We start from the raw sequence: 21987 nt of genomic DNA on the forward strand, positions 1-21987 counted from the left end.
AAGTTCTTGGGAACATAACTTGTATTTAAAACATAAGTTTCTTGGAATTCTACCTTTCTTCAGACTTATATATCCCACAGCCTATTTGTTCTGTTGCAGCAGCCTTCAGACCTTTCTTGTACGGGAGCTTTGCTTTGCCATTCCATCTTTTCCTCTTGTTTTCCTCCTTGTGTGATTCTTGCTGTCTTGTCTATCACCTGTCTCCTTTTTCTGCTGTTTTGTTCTCTCTTTTTTCTTTTGTCTCCCCAAACTATCTCCTGGTTCCTCGTGCCCTGCATGCCACTAACTAGTTTCATTAGATGTTAATTGATTTGTGAATTCAGGCTGAATTGCATCATCAGCAGATGGCGGATCCAGACCTGTTGGAGGAATCCTCTTCACTCCTGGAGCCAAGTGAGATGGGAAGAGGTGCCCCACTACGGCTTGGGTAATGGCAATTTGTGCTTTCTCCTGTCTTGTGTTAACGCAGCTGCCTTTTGGTCATTCTGCAGTGATTTGAGCGCTGTTGTTGCAGGATGTAGACTGGTGCTTGAAGCAGATGAAGGCTGATCTAACACTGACTGTGGGTCTGTGTTTTTGTCCTGCATACGTGAGCTTCACAGCGCGTGAAGTTGCTCTCTAGATGAGGAATTGTACTAGTCTATTCCTTGTAAATCTGTTCTGTTTGCTTTTTCAGACACTGAGCTCTCGCAGCTTTGTTGAAACCAGTAACTGTGAGCACGCACTACTATGAAAAAACTGTGGTTCCGTATCTTTGTCACAGTTAGGCCTAGTTTCCAAGACAAGGGGGTGAAGGGACCCCCGGATCCATGGCCTGGGAAGAAGCTGCTTCCAGGCTGTTTCCATACGTGTGTAGTTCCGTGTGGACACAGGGATTTGAGTCAGTGGGGTCTTCTGAAGCACATGCTGAGAACACAGTCAGTGTAACCCTGACCGCTCCAATCCTTCACGTGTGACGTGCCAGGAGCCTGATAACATGAGCAGTAGTGGGCTTAGAAACTGTATGCCTAAGTGCGTTTGTTTCCTCTTCTAATCAGTAGTTTCTTAACAGACCATTCTGTTACGTCTCGGTGTTTGTGTCGTGCTGCTGTTTTTGGTTCATCTCTGCCTATGGAGAGAGCTTCCCGTAATGCACGAAGGATGGCTGTGTAGCTTTCGGTGCGATGCTGAGCTCCAGCCGGTGTCGGCGTTGTGCTACGAGGCTGAGTGCTGCCGTAGGTGCAGGGCTCACGCTGTCCCCTCTCCAGGTTTGTGGCTGGAGTGATCAACCGCGAGCGAATCCCCACGTTTGAGCGCATGCTGTGGCGCGTGTGCCGAGGGAACGTCTTCCTGCGCCAGGCTGAGATTGAAAACCCCCTGGAGGATCCCGTCACGGTAAGGTTACCCATCCTTTGCAGTGGCAAAAGGCTCAGATGTGTAAAAGGATCCGCTTACGGTTTTATGCCTCTTGCCCTCCGGGAGCTCCACGAAGGCAAGCATTTGTGTTGCACTGCAGCACTTCAGGCTTTAATGACAAAAGAAAAAAGAGATGGATGATAAGCCCTGTTACAGGGGGATGAGCCTGGGCCGCAGCGAGGCACAGTTACCTCTCTGGCACGAGCATGCGAGTGCAACTCGTGCGTGGAGTAGATTTCCTCGAGAGAGGGGCTCTTTCAGATGTCAGCAGCGCACGGCAGCAGTAGCTCATTTATTTTGAACTGGTACTTTTCATAATATCTTACCCAGAAATTTAAACGTACACCTGAGAATTGCTGGCTTTTTTGCAAATACAATTGGTAAATCTTGTAATTGGGGCTGGTTTTACAGTGTCCTCTCTGCTCAAATACGTGGACAGTACACAAATTTTTGGATCTTAAAGTAGGGGAAAAAAAAAAAGGGGGGGGCTGCATGAAGGCTGCACTGGAACAAAGCCAGGCGCATTAAACTCACTAATTGCCTCTGTTTCTCATGCAAGGCTCCCTTGTTCTCCTGTCCTAGCTGCTGGTAGCTGACCTGTTCAATGATCTGTCAGCAAGGAGAGGCTTTGTTCTTAATGTGCAGCACTTCCTTAAATTGAGGTTACACCTAACGTAATTAATTTCTAAGCATTATGGAAAGATTTCCTAAGTGAAGTAGAACAATAACTTGTCAACAAATGCAGGAAAAGGGAACTGGCTACCAACATGAAAACAGCTGTGCAAAGAATGTGCTCTTGGCCTCCCTGGAGGACAAAGGCCACTGAACTCCATCTTTTTTTAGTTCACTCTTTTTTCTTGATTCTGCAGTCAGCTGCCTACAGTAAGGGATGATACATCTATTTCATTGCATCCCTGTTCTTTTGGCAATTTTTCCCAGCTTTTCATGTTTATTCTATGAGTTGGGGTAGATAATCTTGAACATTTTGCTTCAGTAACCACAAATACAGAAGTAGTATTGAGGCCAAGAAACCCTGACTCTGATCCTTGTGACTTTCTGTGTTAAGGTGCATTCTTGACTCGCTGTGCAATTCTGATCTCTATGTGTACAGATTCCAATGAAGGGAAAGTAAGACACTGTTGTAATTCGCTGTAATGCGAATATTTGGAACTAGCTGAGCTGTTACAACACACCCTTTCTTCTGTTCTAGGGGGATTATGTGCACAAGTCTGTATTTATCATCTTTTTCCAAGGTGACCAATTGAAGAACAGAGTCAAGAAGATATGTGAAGGGTATGCAAGTTACTTGAAAGTCTTAGACTGGGCATCTTGCTACGTGTAACACTCATAGAAGAACACTCAGATACTTGGAATTCATTGAAATGGCTCAATATCCATAGTTCTCAGCTCCTTGCTCTGTGATGGCTGTGGGAGTACGTACTTGGACAGCAAATAAAATGTACCAGATGTAGCTGTATCATGTCTTACAGTCACATTGGCTGCTCCCTAGGCCTGTCATGCTCAAAGCAGACAACTGCTTAGTGTTAGAGGATGCCTAAAAACAATGGGGTTTGTGCTGAACTCTCACGCAGGCTTATCAGGCTGCCAGCAGGCAGCATTGTCACAGAGACCAGCAGTGACTGCGTTAGCAGCAGCTGCATTGGCATGATAGGAGCACCCTGAACGGGGGTGGCTAATCGACTTCACAACAGTGCTTTTGAGACTGTCAGGGCAGGGAACAGAGGTGGTTGGTTGGTTTTGTTTTTTCTTTCTTCAGTATTCAGCTTCTGTTCTGGCCTTAAGCAAACGTCTGTACCCATTTGATTTGAAGACTGAAACAGTGCTTGGCAGGCTTTGCTGATATTAAGATGCTCCTTGCTTTATTTCTGTGTTTAGTCTTAGCCATCTGTTTCCCTGATGGGTTAATGTTTCTCCCATCTTTCTTACTACGGCTGCTTGCGTGTCTTTCAGATTCCGTGCCTCCCTCTACCCGTGTCCAGAAACACCACAGGAGCGGAAGGAAATGGCTTCTGGTGTCAATACCAGAATTGATGACCTTCAGATGGTAAAATAAATGCAGTCAATACTTGTTTGTTTAATTAATAGTTAAATTCATCTTTGGGTCCTATTAAGAGGGAATTGTTTTGGCATTATTAGGTGACCATGTTTTCAGCTGAGGGTAGCTTGAGACCAGCAGCTGAGCACTGCAGGAAAGCTGCTTGGAGGCTTTCTGCTCATTTTCTTTTTCAGACTTCAGAGCGGTGGTTTGATCTTTGCGTGTGTCTGAGCTGTTAATTATATACATGTAAATACAGTGTCAATATAGAACCAAATACCAGGGAGCAGAGAGGAATGTGCATGAGTAAGAAGATACTGCGCTTTCAGCTCTGAAAGCATGCTTGTATAATTGCCTGTTTCATCTGCGAGAGCTTAGAAAACATTTTTAAACTTGTCTCCATGTTGAGATAACGACGCTAATTTTAACCTATCAAGTTTTTTCTGCCTGTCTTCATATTTTCACCTTCTGCTTTCTTACAGAGTTTCTGCATTATGATTAAACTGTTGTGCAGCAGCCTGAATGCTTGTTAAAAGCAGTCAGCACACAGCTGTGAAGTGCCAGCTCTGAAATACTTGACATTTGCTTCAAGGAGAAAAGGCAGTATGTCATAATGCAGAAAAACCGGAGGGATCTAAGATGAAAATCAGAAGAAAGTTCAGGAACTAGGAGGAAAAATGGTTGCATTTGAATGGCTTATTTGATACAGACCCCGTTTCAGGCTGGAAGATTTGTGGTGCAGCTGTTTAGTGAAGTAGATAAGAATGCAGAAGCAATTTGACTATTAACATTCAGAGCTGCATGTGATAGCTGTGCCCTGTGTCCTCACTTTCCCTTGAGTCTCAGACTTTCCAGGCTGGGAATCTGACTTTGCCGGAGTTAGACATGTTCCAGTTGGAAAACACTCTTAATAAAAAAACACTTTATCCTTTTCAGGGAAAAAAAAAGTGTTGTAATATTACCGGGGGGCTTTAAGGTGCTGCATGCCTCGCCTGCAGAACTCTTCTCTGCTCTTTTAACCTGGGTGGAGGAAAAAATGTTCTCCGAACAGCTTAGCTCATTGTTTGAAATACTGTTTGAAATATCCACTGACCTTGGGGTTGGAGGAGGAAAGTAGTCAGACTATACCTGGAAAGAAGCCCTAAACCCTCTTAGCAGAAGGGAGCAATTAGTATGGAAACGAAAGCATCACACGTGTGGAAGTCTTGTGCTGGATGGGGGCAAGGGCTCATTCATCCATTGTCTTGTTGGTCAGCCCTACTTCACTGTGTCTTTGTATGCTACGAGTTTTGGCTGCTGATTTTGCCTCATCTTTGTCTCGCTTTTCCATGAAAGGTGCTGAACCAAACGGAGGATCACCGCCAAAGAGTTCTGCAGGCAGCTGCTAAAAATATTCGGGTCTGGTTCATCAAAGTCCGCAAGATGAAGGCCATCTACCATACCCTGAACCTGTGCAATATTGATGTGACACAGAAGTGCTTGATTGCTGAAGTCTGGTGTCCTGTAGCTGACCTCGATTCCATCCAGTTTGCCCTCCGGAGAGGCACAGTGAGTAACTGCTGCACTGCTCCCGTCTGCTTCTGTTCAAGCAGATTAGCAACTCTCAGCAAGTGCAACAGGAATTCATTGATTTTTCTGGAAACCGCTTCTTTAGACTGTTTCAATCAGCCCTCACAGAGGAAGGTTTATCTGACATGCAGGAGTCATGGCTTATAGGTATTCTGCTGAGCACCTCACTTAGTTACAAATACGTTGTGTAAGCCTTCAAGTTCAGGAAAGTGCGATAAAACGTCTTCCTGAGTTGGAGTCATTTGGTGCATTTGGTTAACCAGGCTGTGCTTTGCAGCTGTTTTTATATGCAGTGGAACTTAAAGGAATGATCTAGAGCTTTAGCAAGCTCACTCCCTCTGCTCAGATAAATAGCGAAGAGTTGGGCGCCTTGAAAATTTTATTTCTCCTGTTACCTGAGAGGGAGAGCAGAGGAAATTTGGCAGCCTGTTCAATGGCTGAAGTACCTTTCATCAGGCAAGCAGTCTACAAAAATGAAAGCCTGTACTTCTCCAAATGGCAGCAGGAAATAAATGTTTTACTCTGTCTTCCATTGCCCCAAGGATATTTTCTAATCATGATCTGTTTTGTTTTGTTTTGTTTCACTTCCATAACAGGAGCACAGTGGTTCCACTGTCCCATCTATTTTAAATCGGATGCAAACCAATCAGACCCCACCAACATACAACAAAACTAACAAGTTCACTTGTGGCTTTCAGAACATCGTTGATGCTTATGGCATTGGAACTTACCGGGAAATAAATCCAGGTAGATCCGTACTTTAAGAAGTGATGAAGTAACTTCTAGTCGTGGTGTTTCTCCATGTTGACTGTCCTGTGTGAAAATGTCTAATATGGTACTTTGCAGCCTTTGGAAATGGGGAACAAACTTTGGAATCTGCACTATAGTAAATCTGGACTTGGTGAATGCAGTGCATTAGGAGGGTCTTTCTCTTCCAGCCCCGTATACGATCATTACCTTCCCGTTTCTGTTTGCTGTGATGTTTGGAGATTTTGGCCATGGAATCCTGATGACTCTGATTGCTATCTGGATGGTGCTTAGGGAGAGTCGTATTCTGTCACAGAAAAGTGACAATGAGGTAAGGAGAGGTGCTGTGCTCAGCTCTGTGCTTAATACAGAGTTGTGACTGGATTTGCTCCTATATTCCCCCTTGTTACTCCTCGAAACAGGGAGCACACAAGCAGAATGCCAGGTCTGTACGCCATGCACTGAGCTGCTTCATTTCATAGTAACAGTCAGTTTCTTTGTTTTTCCTTTCAGAAATTTGTAGGAAATTATTTCTTTCAGACATTTGAAAGAAATTGTTTATTGAGTGCAGTTGGACAGCTAAGCTGCTGTAAATGAATCAACCAAAACCAGATTGGATCATAAAGACTTGCAATCATTGCACAATTCCTAGTGTTTGTGCACACAAATATGTGTGCATCTCCACGATTCTTTTTGTTGTTGTTGTTGTTCTAGACAAGTCTGCTTCGCTCAGGGCTTACATTGATAGGAGATGGATCAGTTTTGTACATGAGTGTGAAGAAAGCAGGGTCAGCCCTGCTTAGTTCCAAAGCGGTGCTGCCAGCTGGGGTTTACATCACTGCATGGAGTGCAGTTTATCCTCCTCAGCTAATCAGCCTGCTTATCCTCTGCATTCGGGTTCTGTTCTTGCAGAGTTACCTCTTGCACCCTTAATCTCCCCCAGATACTGTGCTGTCATCATGGGCCAGATCACTTGTTCTGCTGCTGACTGCTTTTGCTGTTTTGTTTGTAGGAGAGACGTCCCTTGTTCTCACAGACTTTCTTTTCTCCTCTTTCATGTTAGATGTTCAACACTGTTTTTAGTGGTCGATACATCATCCTGCTGATGGGACTGTTCTCCACTTACACGGGCCTTATCTATAACGACTGCTTCTCCAAGTCTCTTAATATGTTTGGTTCATCGTGGAGCGTCCGGCCCATGTTCTCCAAAGCCAATTGGTCGTGAGTAAACAGTTCTTAATTGAATGAAGTGTGATCGTGGCAAGTAGGTGATTTATCTTTCACCACTGTCTTACCAGCTCTAGAAGACAAAAACTTCTGAACTCAGTTTCAAGTGGAGTAGGAAGAGGGTGCAAATGTGATACCTCTCAAGTTTCAAGCCTGCTTGTTTTCAGGAAACTCATAAAGATGCACTTTATCACCTTTCTTATCACTGACGTAGCAAGATTCCTGTCCCTCTGTCTTTTCCTTGTGACGCAGCATAAGAGGTCAAGAGACTGTTTTGTTACTGGAAAATCTTTAGGGCTGCATGGGAACCTTTAAGTTCTCTCATTTTGAGATATCCCTTGCACTCACAAGGAAGAATGCTGTTAGTTTTAAACGGAGATCAACGTTGCTTATGCTAACATGTTGTATAATGTACTTACTCCCAAACAGAGATGAGCTGCTTAAGACTACGCCTTTGCTTCAGCTGGACCCTGCTGAAGCAGGAGTGTTTGGTGGCCCCTACCCCTTCGGCATCGACCCGGTAAGAACTCTTCCTTCCTTAAAGGACGGCAGAGAACATCCTGTGTATAAACAGAAAAGGATCTGTTCAATTCACTGTGAAAGTTTTCCACATCCTAGCAAAAGGTGTTTGAAATAGTTGTGAATGATGGAAATGAACCTAGTTCCAAAGAGGCAGTAGGTGCAGGATAGAAAGACTTATTCTTGGGACCATGAAAGATTTCTTCCTCACCCTTTCCAACCTGCATTTTAATCACGTCTGGTATGAGACTTAAAAGTAACTTCCTAAAGTGATTTCTTTTCCTACTTTGGAGAAAGCCAGTTCTCTTTCAGTCAGTCTTGGAAATAGAATTTCTGAGTAACAGTCATTTTGTAGCTGCCTATTTCAGTAACACTACTCCTATGCTTTTAGGATTTGATAGAAAAATTTGCATGTGTTCCACATGAAAGATGAGGTGGCAGAAAGTCAGAACTTGTGTAATTTCTCATTGAAATGTATAAACAGGTTTTCTGTCAAGATAACAGCCCTCTCTCCTCCTTTCCTGCTACTTTTGGCAAAATGAAAATAAACAAGGTTTGATTCCTGCTCTGGTGGTGGGATCAGCGAGGGTTCTTATCAGAAGGGTTGTCTGCTGAGTTTTCCTGAGCAGATATCTCTACCACAAACACATAGCTTAGCTTAAACGGAACATTTTCATTCTTTTCTGTTTTCCTTTTCCTCAGTGTTTGGCTGACTCAGTGTTGTTTTTTGTCACAGATCTGGAATATTGCCAACAATAAACTGGCCTTCCTCAATTCATTTAAGATGAAAATGTCTGTGATTCTTGGCATTATCCACATGCTCTTTGGTGTCATGTTGAGTCTTCTCAACCACATGTAAGAGCTTTATTCCTGTTTTTCTGATGGGAGAGGAGGGAGAATTTCTCTGGGTGCAGTTCGTGTATCAGTTTAAGATGCAGAAACCTCAGACTTTAACCTTCTGATTGAAGGGCACAGTAGTTATTTCTGTCTGTGTATGTATAACTATACGTGTCAAGTAATTAACTGTGTTTAAGTCCTAGCTCTTACAGAAATGCACAGCCTCTGCAGTTTTGTTACAAAACTGCTTTTTCCTTCTCATTTAAAGTTTTTGCCCTACATCAGACTAATGCGAACTAAATGTGATTTTAAACTTTCCTCCTTTTATTTTCCTGTAGATATTTTAAGAAGCCACTGAACATATACCTTGGATTTATTCCGGAGATGATTTTCATGTCCTCGCTGTTTGGATACCTTGTTATTCTCATTTTCTACAAATGGACAGCCTACGATGCTCACACATCAAAGGAAGCCCCAAGCCTTTTAATACATTTTATCAACATGTTTTTGTTTTCCTATGGTGATACCAGTAACAAGATGCTTTATAAAGGGCAGGTGTGTACTGTTTTTTGAATTGTAAGGTCAGAGGTGCTTTGTGATATTCGTCTTTGGTTGACCTTATAATAATTGTAAAATTAAGCGTTAAGCACTTTGTGAGAGGAGAAATGTGGCGTTGTTTCCAAAGCCTGACACTGTGTAATGTGGAAGAAAGGCAGAATTTCTGTGCAGAGAATTTATGTCAGTCTGAGCACATCAGCTGTGGCTCCAGAATACTTGGATCCAAAGCAACCGTGGGAAGTCAAAAGGAATATTGCCCTGCACCTACAATGCAGTGCCTCTGAGCTTAGCAGTACGTGCTGATGCTGTTTGCAGGATCTTCTGGCTTTCTCCCTCACCTGACCAGTGTCAGTGCTCCTGCTGTGTGCAGGCAGTTGTGGCAGCTGCAATCAGGTGTCAAGTACAGCACATCTTCTATAAGAGAGAGAGTGTGAAGCATCCCCACGCTGTGGGAATTCAGTCATTCAGTGTTGCTTAAGACTGCCTGAGAGGGTTTGTGTGAACGTGGATTGTCAGTAAATCATCTGAGGCTTGTTTCTTTTACAGAAAGGACTCCAGTGTTTCCTTGTGGTGGTGGCATTACTGTGCGTGCCATGGATGCTGGTAGCTAAACCTCTGGTCCTTCGCCACCAGTATTTAAGGAGAAAGCACTTGGTGGGTGACTACTCTGTATATTTTCAATATGAGAACAAATTATAATTGAAAAGCTGTTTTCCACCTTGTCCTTGGTACGTGGGTTCACACAGCGTTACAGACCTTAAAGGCTCTCTGCGTATTCCTGGGCGTAGGGGCAGGTGGCTGTTGCTGGAGGTGAAGTATTGCCTGCCTGCTTCTCAAACTGGATCCAGCACCAAACCAGCTTTAAAAACCCTACCTGTTGGTAATGATAAAAACAATAAAACCACCTTGAGCATTGTCAGCTGGTTCAGGAACCCAGTCTTACTTGTTGCTGGATGCACTTCTGGGCTTTTGCTAGGGTGATGGTGTAAAAGCAATGGAGTTAGCTTCATTGGCGTAGAGACTTAATAGCCATCTTTGCTAAAGCAGTTTGAATGGTTAAAAAAGAAGATAGCGTAAGTCTATTTTTTTTTTTTTATGTGAGAGATTATCTCCTGGGGTAATCTCTAGGTTTCCAACTGTATTGTAAAGAATCTTTCCTATAAAATGCAGGAACTTGGCACATGTGCTCTGGGGATACCTGAAAATTCTCCCTGCATGTATGGCAGATAGCTTTTAGGATGTTAAGTGAGTCAAAGATCAGCTCAGTTAAAGACACTCCCTCTCCCTTCTCTGACCATCTTTCATCCTCCCATGTCCCCTCCATTCGTCTCCCTTTCTCTTTTTGTCTTCTTCCTCCTCCCTTTCTTTTCTTCCATTCGCTATCAGGAAGGGCAGCCCGTGGAGGCCCAGGGCAGCACAGTCCCGAACCAGCAGGCACTAGAGGCAGCAGCGGCTGCAACAGTGAGTGGATTTAAAAATCACCTGATGGATTTATATCGAATTAACAAGAGAGCATGAAATGCACCTGAATTTCATAAGTGAATGACTACTGCACCTTTAGGGTGAAAGAGCAAAGTTCAGCAAAGCTGATGCATTTTGGAAGAGCTACCAGGCTGCTGGATAATAGTTACACACGCACAGAATGCAGGCACACTTCTTTGCAGGAGTGTTGCTGAAATCACAACCTGCAGAGCAGCACAAGAATACCTTGCTGCCACATCCCCCCCAAGTTAAGTTCCCCTTTTTCCTTTTCTTGCATATTTGTTTAAGCTAGAGTAGGATTTCTTTCATTGAAGCATTTTTGTTTACGTTGTGTTCCCAAGCATGTCAGTGATGGCCTCCCAACAACATCATAGCAATAATTACTGGTTTTGGGCATCTGTGCCTGTGCCAGCAAATAAGCTGCAGGCAGCCCTCTGGTGTGGAAGTTTTCTGGGGGAGCAAAGATTGCAGCAGCTCCAGAACTTTACCCCTTCCCCTGTACGTCATATTTCAGATGGGTTTTAGTTCTGAATGCTACCTCTCTAACAAGCTGAAGTCTTTCAAACTATGAAACACGTTGTACTTTGTGTCAAAGGTGATCTGGGGACAACTTCTTATCTGTTGGCTCCTGTTTCTGTTATGAAATCTTAAGTAGCTACACAGGTCAGAAAAGACAGTGCACCTCTCGTGCATAATTCACCCAGCATCCAATAAGAGAAGATGCGAGTGAAGATGTTTGCTTGAAGCGTGGTCAGATCTGTGAGGTTGGTTGGAGCTTTTGGAGCTGTGTTAAGTTTGGCTGCAAAGAACTGACACAAGTTGAGTGTGAGGGAAGAGCTTCAGAGTACAGATTCCTGCAGACCAGGAATGTAGAAATGGAGTACTGATACTATTTATCAGTAACTACTGATATTTTTTTTACTATGGTAAAAATCATAGTAAAAGTGCTGTCTTAGCTATAAATGTAGTCTGGCTGTTTTCATCTTATTTCTATTTTCAGAGCATAAATGACTGCCTAATTTATTTATTTATTTATTTTTAGAAACAACCCAGCCAAATCTTAAATTCACATCTGATGTTTTGGGCAAACGTGGTGTTCGGCATTAAGCAGAAGTAAGCTTTTAAGAGCAGATCAGCTAGAGAACAGAATGCTGAGCAGCAGTGCTGCTGGATGCCAGAGCCATGCAGTGTGAGAGCAGATGGCTCTCAGAATCTCAATGCTTCATTTTGTCAACCCTAAGCTTACAAAGAATTAATGTTGCTGCTTAGTCTGTTTACCTTCCATCTCCCAGATGACCCCAGTACAGTCCTGAGGCTGAGCGTGGGGTTTTGTTCCTATTTGTGGCATTTTAGTTTGCTTCTCTAGGTAGGTCAGACCCTGAGGTCTTCACGTGCAGTCCTTCAGATCAGTCACCAGCATTTTGTGTCTTTGGAACACCTTGGAGGAAGGAAGAATCCTGCTGTACAGTGCCACTTGCTGAGCAGAAATCCAGAAGTAGTGATTTGCCAGTCAGGCCTTCATAGTGCGGCACACATTTACAGTGCATAAAAGCTCAGCTCAAGAACAGTCGTGGTGAGCAGTCCTCTGCATCCGTTCTTGGCTGTGAGACTGTGTGTGCCTGCAAAGCTCACCTTAACTGAGCAGTGACTGCAGCCACTGGGTGACTTTCGGAGGGGTTTCAGACTGGTTTGTGCTGTCAGACGCTGGATGTCAAAACAATTCTCTATAAAAGGAACTGCTTGCACAACGCAGAATTTCCATGTGAGGGAAAGTCTGATTTCCCACGTGTGCTGTGTGCCTGCCATGGTGTGTGTGTGCATTTGTCAGCCACTGTGTGACTTGTCTCATCCACAACAGCAGTGGTGTTTCACTCGATTCTACGTGCTTGCTTCACAGCTGCTGTTGTGCAAAACATTGGTCTGTTCACATCAGTTACAGCAAACGTCCTCATGAGAGATTTGGCATTTATTTTACTTAGGTTTGCAGTCACTTTATAGAAATTATCAGGTATTCATTCAGACCTTTTTTCCCAGCCTTACAGGATTCAGCATCTTTTCCATCCAAACTGAGAAAAGGAATTGCACAGCTGATTAAACCTGGGCTTTCATATTTTGTCGTCTTCTGTGAGCAACTGCTGCTGTGCACGGAGTTGTAAGAAGCTTCTGCTGTCGGAGTAAGCCACAAACAACACTTTCTCTTCTTTCTTTTTCTTCGTGTTTTAGGGAACACACAACTTCGGTGGGATCCGGGTGGGCAACGGACCGACAGAGGAGGATGCTGAGATCATCCAACACGATCAGCTATCTACCCATTCTGAGGAGGGGGAGGAGGTGAGTACCTGAGCGTCCTGCCTCAGTGCACTTGGGAACAGAAGGTGCTGGTTTGGCTGTATTTTCAAGTTGTTTAAATAGCAACATTCTCAGCGAAGTGTTTTCATAGCAGTAAAGTACTGCAGTCTTCTGGTCATTCCCAGGACTTGAAGGTGGGGAAAAAGTGTAATTTGCAGGCAAAGGGAAATTTAGTTCTGTCTTTATTAGAAGAACCACCATCTCACAGGCTGTGCAGTGAGGGTTGCAGAGTGCAGTGCACTTTGCTGTTTGCTTCCCCACTGTTAGCCGAAATCCGAGGCCATTTTTCTGTAGTTTTTTCTATCCTACTTCTTATATTTGTTCTGACTGCTGGGGTGGCATTGGCTGCTTTGCCTTACTGCTGGTAGAGAAGAAAAAGGAGATGGTCTCTCTTAATTTGGGAGTTTTTTGCCTCCATGTAGTGCATGTGATTTGTTGCTGCTTTACTGTGTCGCGTTTAGGAGGGGATGATTGAATGTGTTCGTGATTAATGTTGATTGAGACACCACACTAAATGTGAACTTATGTTTTCAAGCCTACAGAGGATGAGGTGGTAAGACTACAGCCAGCTTTGCTGCATTCATGTGTATCTGGAACGTTTCCCATTGGTGTAAACCACGCACTGAACTGAGCGTTGTGTCATGGCATCTTTTCCAAAAGATCCAGTGTTGACATGCTACAGGCCATCTTTAATCCTTCATGCAGTGTCACACCCACTAACAGACCTTTGATTACTTCATGTATTTAGCTTGTTTGTCTTATCCCCTGTCTGCAGATCTCTTAGTTTACCCAGAAAGCCGTTAAGCCAGAACTCTGAAACTGAAAAGTTGATGCTTTAAACTTCTAAACAAGTCCCACTTGCCTTACGTTGTGTCTTTGGTAATTCTGCACTGCAATAAAGCACTTAAAGCTGGTATGCTCTCCCTCCCACCCAACTGCCTTCCATTTTAAGGACAATACTGGTTGTTGCCAATGAGAAAATACAGCAAATCTGGTCCAGTTTTCATATAGCTCAGCAGCTTAACTAACCTGCATTTTTCTGTAAGAAGAGAGGCTCTGTTCTGAGAAACTGCTCATTCATAAATAGTTGTAAGAATTATGAGTGTTAAGTGGGTTTTAGGAACTCTTGTGCAGAATTTATTGCAGAGGTCAGGAAATCAGGTAGCCAAATTTGTTATGAAAACATAACGGCCATGACAGTAGAGTAGCTTTGCAAGAATGATGTTGTCTTAAATGATGCTGAAGGTGGTTCTGTTATGTGGAAGGTGGACCTGTGGTGCATATTTCCATGTGGAATTGGTGTTAATTCTGTAATCCTCTGAAAAATGTGCAAAACTGCAAATGCTCCAACAAAGTGATCCTGCTGAGCCTTCCAGCCCCCAGCACAGTGATGGATTCTCTCCGGCAGCTGCGTGAGGCTGTGAATTGTCATTGTTGAAATATTTATCACGTTCCATTAATTGCACACTGGTGTGCAGTGTGTGCTGGGAGGTGGCACTGTTTGCTGGGACAGTTTTTGCTAAAGAACATTGCAGCTCTCAATCTGCAGAGGAAGAATTACACTTTTGACAGTTCGTTTAACTTTGCTGCTTAAAATATTTACTGCCCTGTGTATACTGAGAGCAAAATGAGAACATAAATAGCCTGCTGTGCATGCCTGCAACGCGAGTTGCTCCGTGTCTTTAAAATACCACTTTGACTTGACTTAAATATGAGCAGTTTCTGAAGCACAGATTAAGTCCAAAATGTAGGGAACGCTTTCACAAGGTGAACAGTAAGAAACTGTCCTTCATGGCAGACTTTCTTATGATTTTTTTTAAATTATTATTTCAAAAAATCACCGAAGCACAGAGAGTTATGAATTGTACGGGTAGGACTTTCTCAAAACTGCTTTGTGCAGTTTTTATTTTTGCTTTCAAAGAGGTTAAGTCCATATTTTGCAAAACGGTCTTTTCACAGAGGTGCATACACAGTACTGACTTGGAATACTGTCTCTTTTCTTGTAGAAGTACATGCAACTTACCAGTGAACTCATACGAACACCATCTTGTTGCTGTACAGTCTTTTCCTGGCAAAGTCAATGGCAGAATTCTGAATATCTTGATTTTGTACAATAGGACATGAAAACAATCATTAAAACTGCAGCAGTGAACTGTCACTCTACAAAACCCAGTAAGACAAGAGAATTTGCTTTTAATTCATAAAACTGACATGCTAAACCAGGAGAAGACAGTATCAGTGTCTAAGTTCAAACACGATGTCCTCGGTGATAGCACCAGGTAGCTCTCATTCTCCCCAGTCAGCCAGCCCTTCCTGCCTGCACATCTCGCAGCCTCCTTCATTTTCTGTGTTTCTTTGCAGTTTGACTTTGCTGACACTGTGGTGTACCAGGCCATCCACACCATTGAGTACTGCCTGGGGTGCATCTCCAACACTGCGTCCTACTTGAGGCTCTGGGCTCTCAGCTTAGCCCATGCACGTGAGTACTCCTGGAGTGGGAATCCAGCTCGGTGTCACCAATGGAGCTGGGCTGCTGGTGGGCAAAGGGCAGCAGTGCAGTGGCTTCCCCAGAGCTCAGCGCTGCGGTGTCGGGCGCTGCTGGAGGAGGGCAGAGCTGTGTGTAAACACCACTGTCTGCGTGCACAGCACCCTGCTAACAGCTGGGTCTGGAAGGATGGGTGGGGTTGGAAGAGCTGAATGAAGCAAAGGGCTGCTGACCAGTGGGTCTGCACGGCGTGCAGCAGTGTCCTGACATCCTTGCCTGCAAAAACTCTTCTCTCTCCTGACTTTCCCACTTCGTTATGGTGGAAGATTTTTTTCTCAACCTCAGTTTCTGCTCTATAGAAAACTGCAGCGCTCTCTTCTTGTTGGATGCTCTGAAATGAGTCCTCTCCTCTCTCTTCTCCTGGCAGAGCTCTCGGAGGTGCTGTGGACCATGGTGATCCACACTGGGCTCAGCGTGAGGAGTCTGGCTGGAGGCTTTGGCCTTTTCTTCATTTTTGCTGCTTTTGCTACCCTGACGGTAGCAATTCTCCTGGTCATGGAGGGCCTGTCTGCTTTCCTCCATGCTCTCCGCTTGCACTGGTGAGTTACAGCAATGCTCAGAAATCGTCAGCTCTACGTGGAAAAGAGGCTGATGCCATGTGGGCTGTCTGGAGAAATGCACACCTTCCAGAAGATTGTGCTGGTTGTTACACAGTGAAAGTGAGGCTGTAACACTGGGGTGGTGGATAATTTTGTGGTGAGCTGGTCGTGTTCAGAAGTGCTGGAGGACCATAAGTCTTTCCTAACCATCCTGCAGAAGATGTGCTCTGACAGCAGAAAGTCTTTAACATGGTCAGAGATTTCACTCTTCATTCTGTTAATACTCTCCTCTCTCCTAATCATAGGCATAACTTAGAAATTGTGGAGAGTAGCTGAACTCTAATTAAAAATAAATTAGACTAGAGCTTTGTGAACAGTAGGGTGGGGACGCTGTGCGAGGTGAATGAACGCTTCTGGCTTTCAGTAGGATCACTTTTGTTCTGTCCTTTGGTCTTCTGCCTGGCCCTGTTGCTCCTGGTGAGCACAGAGAGCAAAGTGAAGTTCGGAAGGAGCTTTCTGTTTTGCTTACATGGAAGAAAAACTGTTCTGAACACTTTTTAAAAGCAGTCTAAGTGGGAAAAGGAAGTCCGTGCCTTTCAAAAGCGAGCAGAAGCACCCTTTTTTGCACTTTCCCCCAGTTTCTCAGGAGTGGCAACTGCGTCCCTTTGCTCTCCCTGCTGACAGCCTATTTGGGTGAGCACTGAATGTCCAGGCGTGTCTCTGTAGCGAAGCGAATGGAGATGGACCAGGAAATGCAGGGCTGGCTGTAGCCATCTTGTGCTGAGGGAGCCCGTGTGGCTGCTGCAAATGGCTGCTGGGTGGTGCTTCTGTTTTTTTCCTGGCTTCCAGCCTAGGAATCTTCATACCAGGCACTCGAGGCCTTCTTGCTGGCTGCTGTTTCCTCATCCTCTGACTGCTGTCGCTGTACTGCACCTTGCATCACTGCGAAAGGAGTTCTGCACACCCTGCCCAGTATTGCTGCTAACAGTCCAAGGAGAGCAGAGTGAGCAGAACTGACTGTGTGCGTGGTGTCCCTGGTCTTCAGTTTGTGCAAATTAACAGATGTTTTAAATCTTGTTTGTCTACGCTTGGTGGCACGTTTCTGCATAACAGTAGGTACACGTTTCTGAATGCTCTTCCTTGGCAGACTGTAACCCTTTTTACTCAAAGGAATAGCCTCAGTTAGGAAGGTGTGTGTTCTTGGGGTTTTGTTTTGTTTTTTGTTTTGTTTTCTGGAGATACCAATTTTGTGTTAATAATCACAGGCTGCACTTAAGGATTCTGCTCACAAAGCATCTGAATCAAGTGTGAGCGAGAGGTTACAGCTCAGCAAAGAGAGTTTTTCACATTGTCTGTTTGTAAAATGTGATTAAAATGATCTGGAAATGTGTAGAGGGAAGATAGATGCGTGAATGACAAGCAAAGAGGAAAAAAAAACAGCAAAGCAACAGCAGTAAGCAAACAGGTCACAGGTGCTATGCAGAGCGTAGCAGGGCCTTGTTGGGAGCTGCAGAACTGAAGCTCCTCGGTCATATTTCCCCTGACCATGTTTCAAACTTTAAAACCTTAAATTACATTCTCTAAGATAGAACCTGTTGAAGTTTAGTCTCTGAGAAGTAATCTGAAGGCAGTACTTCAGACTGAATGTGGTGTGCTGGGACTGTTCTGCGTTTGTTTGGATTTCCGTTATCAGTGGAATGAAAAGTGCACCTGCAGATGTTCAAAACAACATGCTGTTAACATTCCTTTTTGTTTCCAAACTTGAAATTGGTAAACTTCCAATGGTTTGTGTTCCTCTCTTAGAAGGAAGATGGGGGGGGGGAGGGAACAAAATATCCGTCCTGGGAGGAGCTGATCAGATTTTGTTACTCTGGGACAAGAGTCACCTATCTGGAATTCTGAAGGTGTGGGTGGTTCAGCCTTCCTGGAAAGGGGCAATCATTTAGCACATGTCTCGGTGGTGAGAACAGATTCTTCCCAGAGTTCTACCTATCAGTGCCAGTTGAGGAAGACTTGCTGTGTGCTTTTGCAGGAAGCATGCATTCCTTCTGCAGGCTGGGTTCTTCTGGGGCATTTTGGGGTGGAGAAAGCACTCAAAGTGCTGCCAGGATTGCAATTCCATATCAGTTCTGCTGGAGCTTGGTAGCTGCCTTTGTACTGAAATACAATGCTGTGTTTGCTTTTTTTTCTTTCTAGTTTGACACTGCTGTTGATGTTAATGTATCTTTTTCTTTTTAAATCTAGTCAGATATCCCAATTGAGCAAACACAGACTTTGTCCAAAAGGAGAAGATTGTAACTGGAAGCAAAGCAGGCTCCCACCATCATGGGTTGATGCAGAGATAGTTTCAGTGCAGCCACCTTCAGCGTAAAGCAGCATTTTAGGCTCTGTTTTAGGCCTGGTTTGGACATCCCTGGGAGGCAGCGCGCTTCTTGTGGACTTGAGACAAACATAAGTGTGCTTTTTCTTTACCATGTGTTGCCTGAGCTGTTTGCCACTAATTCAGACATTGAAAGGATGAGCTCAGTCCTTTGGAGGCAGTGACACAGATCCAAGGCATCTCCCCTGGGTGCAGCTGGAGGCGAGCAGCTCGCCCAGTGCCCCTTCTGTTCTGCATGGCAGAAAGAGCCGTGGGTTTGTGCAGTGGCAGCAGAGTGGATTTCAGGTACAACTGTGGTCAGCCTCGGTCAGCCATGTGAAATAAAGAGAGAGCTGCAGTTCTGTGGTGCCCTGCCCTGCTGCTGTAAGCTGACCCTGCCCTGCGTGGGCAGTGCGTGCAGCCCCCAGGGGTGCTGCTGTCCGGAGGCGTGGGCGTGCTGGGCCTGTCCTGCTCACAGCCCAACTCCCCCCCCGCCTGCCAGAATTTTGGTGGTTTTTCTTGGTCAGGGTCAGGAGCTTGGGCTCGTCTCCTGTGCGATCGTACCAGCATCCTGCTGCTCATCTCCTTCGGGGGGACGGAGTGACCCATGGTGTACGACCCGCTGCCGTCTGGGGGAACCTGTGCACAGCACCCTGTTCTGCTGCTGCCTGCAGGGTGCCTGCCTGCCTTCTGAGCCACTGCTGGCCTCACGCGTCAGCACTCTGCTCAGAATCCAAAAATACCACGTAGGAATTTACCCTCGTACCGAACGAAAGTTGGGTTTCCTGCCCGACAGACGTCTCCCTCTCTCCAGCTGCTTTCTGCTGGGGCTGCCGGCTCCCGGTTTTCCAAACGTTTGGAAATTCTGTGACTGCCTGTTGGAAAATCCATGCAATCGCAGTCTGACAAGCACTCAACTATTACTACAAAAAAATCTGAAGAAAGGTGTTTGTTTTATTAATGCAAACTGCCAGACAGCTTTGTCTGTTTATTGGCAGTGCGGGGCTGTCCAGTAAATACTCTTGCAGAAGTCGATCAGTGTTGAGACGCAGTTCAGCAGCAGAAGTAGCACACAGATAGGGAGTGCTCCTGGAAACAGCATTTTCTGATTCCAGAAAGGGACCTCAGGTTCTGGGTGCTCCTCTGCACAGTCGCAGGAAGCACTCAGACGTTTAAGCTGCGGCATTTAGTGGAACCATTTCAGTGGTTCTCCAAGCTCCCGACAGCCGCCCCTTGAGTTTCAGGCGTTCAGCCGAGGCTGGTTGTAACTCAGTCTGTCCAAAAGGCACTTTCAGATGTCAGGGGCAGCTGGAACAGTTTATTGGGGTTAAAATTGCATTTACAATGGGTTCTGTGTGAGTCAGATACCCAACCAGCTGCCTCTTGTTTTCCCTTTGCTTACGGAGTCGTTCCTGAGTCACTTATGGAGATTATTGAGGTTCCTGAAAACTGGCGCCTGTTGGCGAGGAGCCCTTCCTCCCACGTGGAAAATCCTCCTCGTCCCAGGGATTCCTCTGCAGGAGCTCTGATCTCATCTGCACCAACAGGCAGCAGAACCTATTGGGGAAAATGTTTTGAAGGTTCCAGTCCTGAGCTCTGCCAAGAAACCACTTTTTGCCCTGAAATACCAGCGACTTTGGATTTTGCCTCGATTCTCAATTTGGGGGAAAAAAAACCAACAACTAAAATGAGTCTTTTTCTATTATTCTGAATTGTTGTGAACTGCTCTGCCATTTGCTGTCTCCTCATTCCTACAGGCCTGGTGTTTTAGTGGACCGCGCGGTGGAAAGTTTTTCTCATGAGGCTCATGAAACACCACGCCTGTTTTTATGGTGACCCACGGGATTCTCTTTTCTTCCCCTATTTGGCTGTTCCCAACCACTGGACAGATCTGCAGAATAATTCTTTTTTTAAACCGAGTTACTGGGGGCAGTGGGCAGACCAGGCTGCGCTGTGTCCCACCAGAGCGCACGCGTTGAGCTCAGGAGCTGCGTGGGCTTAAACCAAATGCACTGCAGTAACCGGCCAGCAGTCGCTGCTGGTGGAAGTCAGCACAGCATCGCGAGGCTGGGTGTTGCTGCACCTGAAACGTTCGGTAACGTGGCCTCGTGTGCTGCTCCGTGACCCTGCTCAGGGGATTCTTCCTGATTTTGTTGCTCTTTGTGTTGCCGTGGTGGAATTGGGTGCTGCTGCCGTCCTGCTCCAGAAACTTCCGAGTGGTTTTTGTGCCAGTGGGAGTGCTGCATCATCACATCTATTAGATCATATTATATATTCTACAATATGTTCTATAATAGTTCTATAATACAATACTGTGTATATATATTACAGACGGATATCTAGAATATAATCTTTAAAGCTTTACTTTTTATAGTCAGTAAACAGCTACTTGCTAATTTCTAACTCCTGTGAGAGACCCGCCTTCCTAACGAGCCTTCCTTCTCTTCCAGGATCGAGTTCCAGAACAAGTTCTACACTGGCACGGGCTTCAAGTTCCTGCCGTTCTCCTTTGACACCATCCGCGAGGGGAAGTTTGACGATTAGCATCCCCTGCGCTGCACCCGTGCTTTGTGTCCCGTCTGTGTCCCCATAGTGAATGTAATTTATTGCAGCAGTCCGAGTGTTACCGGGAAGTCGGGAAGCCCCGAGCTTCGACGTTCCTGGGTTAATGAGTGATCCTGATCAAAGAAACTTCTCCCTTCAGTTGCCGCGGCGCGTCGGTGTGGTGTAACGGTGCTGCTGAGCTGTGCGTTTCCTGCCGGCTCTGTCAGGGTACGGGGAGAATAATGCGGAGGAGCGCAGGGAGAGGAGGGCGCAGAGCCTCCGTCCTGCATAAAGCTTCCTGCTCGGGAGAAGAGATTTCGGAGGAAGTTTTGTGTGCGGTGTCTGCGCGAAGGAGGGCAGCGCAGCCGCACGGAGCGCCTCGGCCGGCCGGCGCTTCCACGCCTGCTCTGTTTGCAGCTGGAGGGGCGGCAGCTGCGCTCCCCGGGCTGCCAGAACTCCGTGCGGGGGGGGCTGGGGGTCTGCACGGCAAAGCAGCTCCGCTCCGTCCCCTGCCGATGCCGCTTTTTCTCCTGTGCAAATTGTGGGTCAGCCCCCGCCCTTCTCAGCCCGATGAGGTGCAGTGCTGTGTTGTGCTGTGTTGTGCTGTGTTGTGCTGTGTTGTGCTGTGCTGTGTGTAACTCTGTCAGTTATAGTTGTTGCTGTGTTGTGTGAACAGAGTAGAACAGGAACACAAATACCCCCAGCCTGGAGTTGAGCTGGAAGCCGTGGAAGAGCTGCACGCATCTCCTGCAGCGCTGCCGTGTGCGTGCGGAGCGCGTCGGGAGCAGTGATGGGGTGCGGGGCGGTGCGGGCTGCGGAACGAGACCCGCCCGCCGCGTGGCTGGGGATCGCTGTGTGCGTTAATCGAAGTCGCCGTACATTAAAGGCGCTGCGCTGCACTGCAGGCTGTGGTCTCTTTTTGCTCCCAGGGGTCGGACAGGAGCTGGGGTCCTGCGGCCGTTCCTCCGGCCTGTTACCGTGGGTGCGGGGCTGCGGGCTGGGCGGGGTCCCTCCGCTCCCAGGCGCTGCTTTTTCCTCCCCTTTCCTGGAGCGCCGCGGGGCGCGGACTCGCAGCGCCCCCTTCCGGCCGGGAGGCAGAGATCATCCCCACGGCCCTGCCTCCGTTCTGCCCCACCCCGGTCGTCCTTCCAGCTTCCCGTCGCTGATTGGCTCTCGATGGCCCCGCCCCCCCTTCCGCGGGCGGTGCGGATTGGCGGAGCCCTGCAAGGCCCGAAGCGAGCGGCGCGGCCATGGCGGTCCC

At 46.2% G+C, this 21987-nt stretch overlaps 1 protein-coding gene across 6 annotated transcripts; it reads left to right on the forward strand.

Annotated features, from left to right (window-relative positions):
• Window positions 1-6: 6 nt before the first annotated feature.
• ATP6V0A1 (ATPase H+ transporting V0 subunit a1) lies at window positions 7-21630 on the forward strand. Of its 6 annotated transcripts, none has more exons than XM_010724664.3 (17): window positions 7-427; window positions 1248-1374; window positions 2606-2688; window positions 3367-3460; window positions 4787-4999; window positions 5617-5767; window positions 5959-6098; window positions 6831-6988; window positions 7424-7514; window positions 8250-8368; window positions 8689-8905; window positions 9455-9562; window positions 10295-10369; window positions 12614-12721; window positions 15101-15218; window positions 15652-15823; window positions 20633-21630. In XM_010724664.3, the coding sequence occupies exons 1-17, from the start codon at window positions 345-347 to the stop codon at window positions 20724-20726; spliced, it is 2151 nt and encodes a 716-aa protein (XP_010722966.1). In that variant the 5' UTR covers window positions 7-344; the 3' UTR covers window positions 20727-21630. The 6 variants fall into 6 exon arrangements, 4 of the variants coding, with proteins under 4 accessions (XP_010722966.1, XP_031412928.1, XP_031412929.1 ...); XM_031557068.1 differs by lacking the exon at window positions 20633-21630 and adding an exon at window positions 18068-18540; XR_796081.3 differs by lacking the exons at window positions 15652-15823; window positions 20633-21630 and adding an exon at window positions 14746-15018.
• Window positions 21631-21987: the final 357 nt, after the last annotated feature.

Source organism: Meleagris gallopavo, chromosome 29 (assembly GCF_000146605.3).
Source record: "Meleagris gallopavo isolate NT-WF06-2002-E0010 breed Aviagen turkey brand Nicholas breeding stock chromosome 29, Turkey_5.1, whole genome shotgun sequence".
NCBI classification, from domain to species: Eukaryota; Metazoa; Chordata; class Aves; order Galliformes; family Phasianidae; genus Meleagris; species Meleagris gallopavo.

Bases quoted from the DNA above. Each gene is read 5' to 3' on its own strand.
- ATP6V0A1 (XM_031557068.1), top strand. From the start codon at position 345: ATGGCGGATCCAGACCTGTTGGAGGAATCCTCTTCACTCCTGGAGCCA. The intron at 5,768-5,958 runs GTAGATCCGTAC...TTTCTCTTCCAG, and splicing joins TTACCGGGAAATAAATCCAG to CCCCGTATACGATCATTACC. The intron at 10,370-12,613 runs GTGAGTGGATTT...TTCGTGTTTTAG, and splicing joins AGGCAGCAGCGGCTGCAACA to GGAACACACAACTTCGGTGG.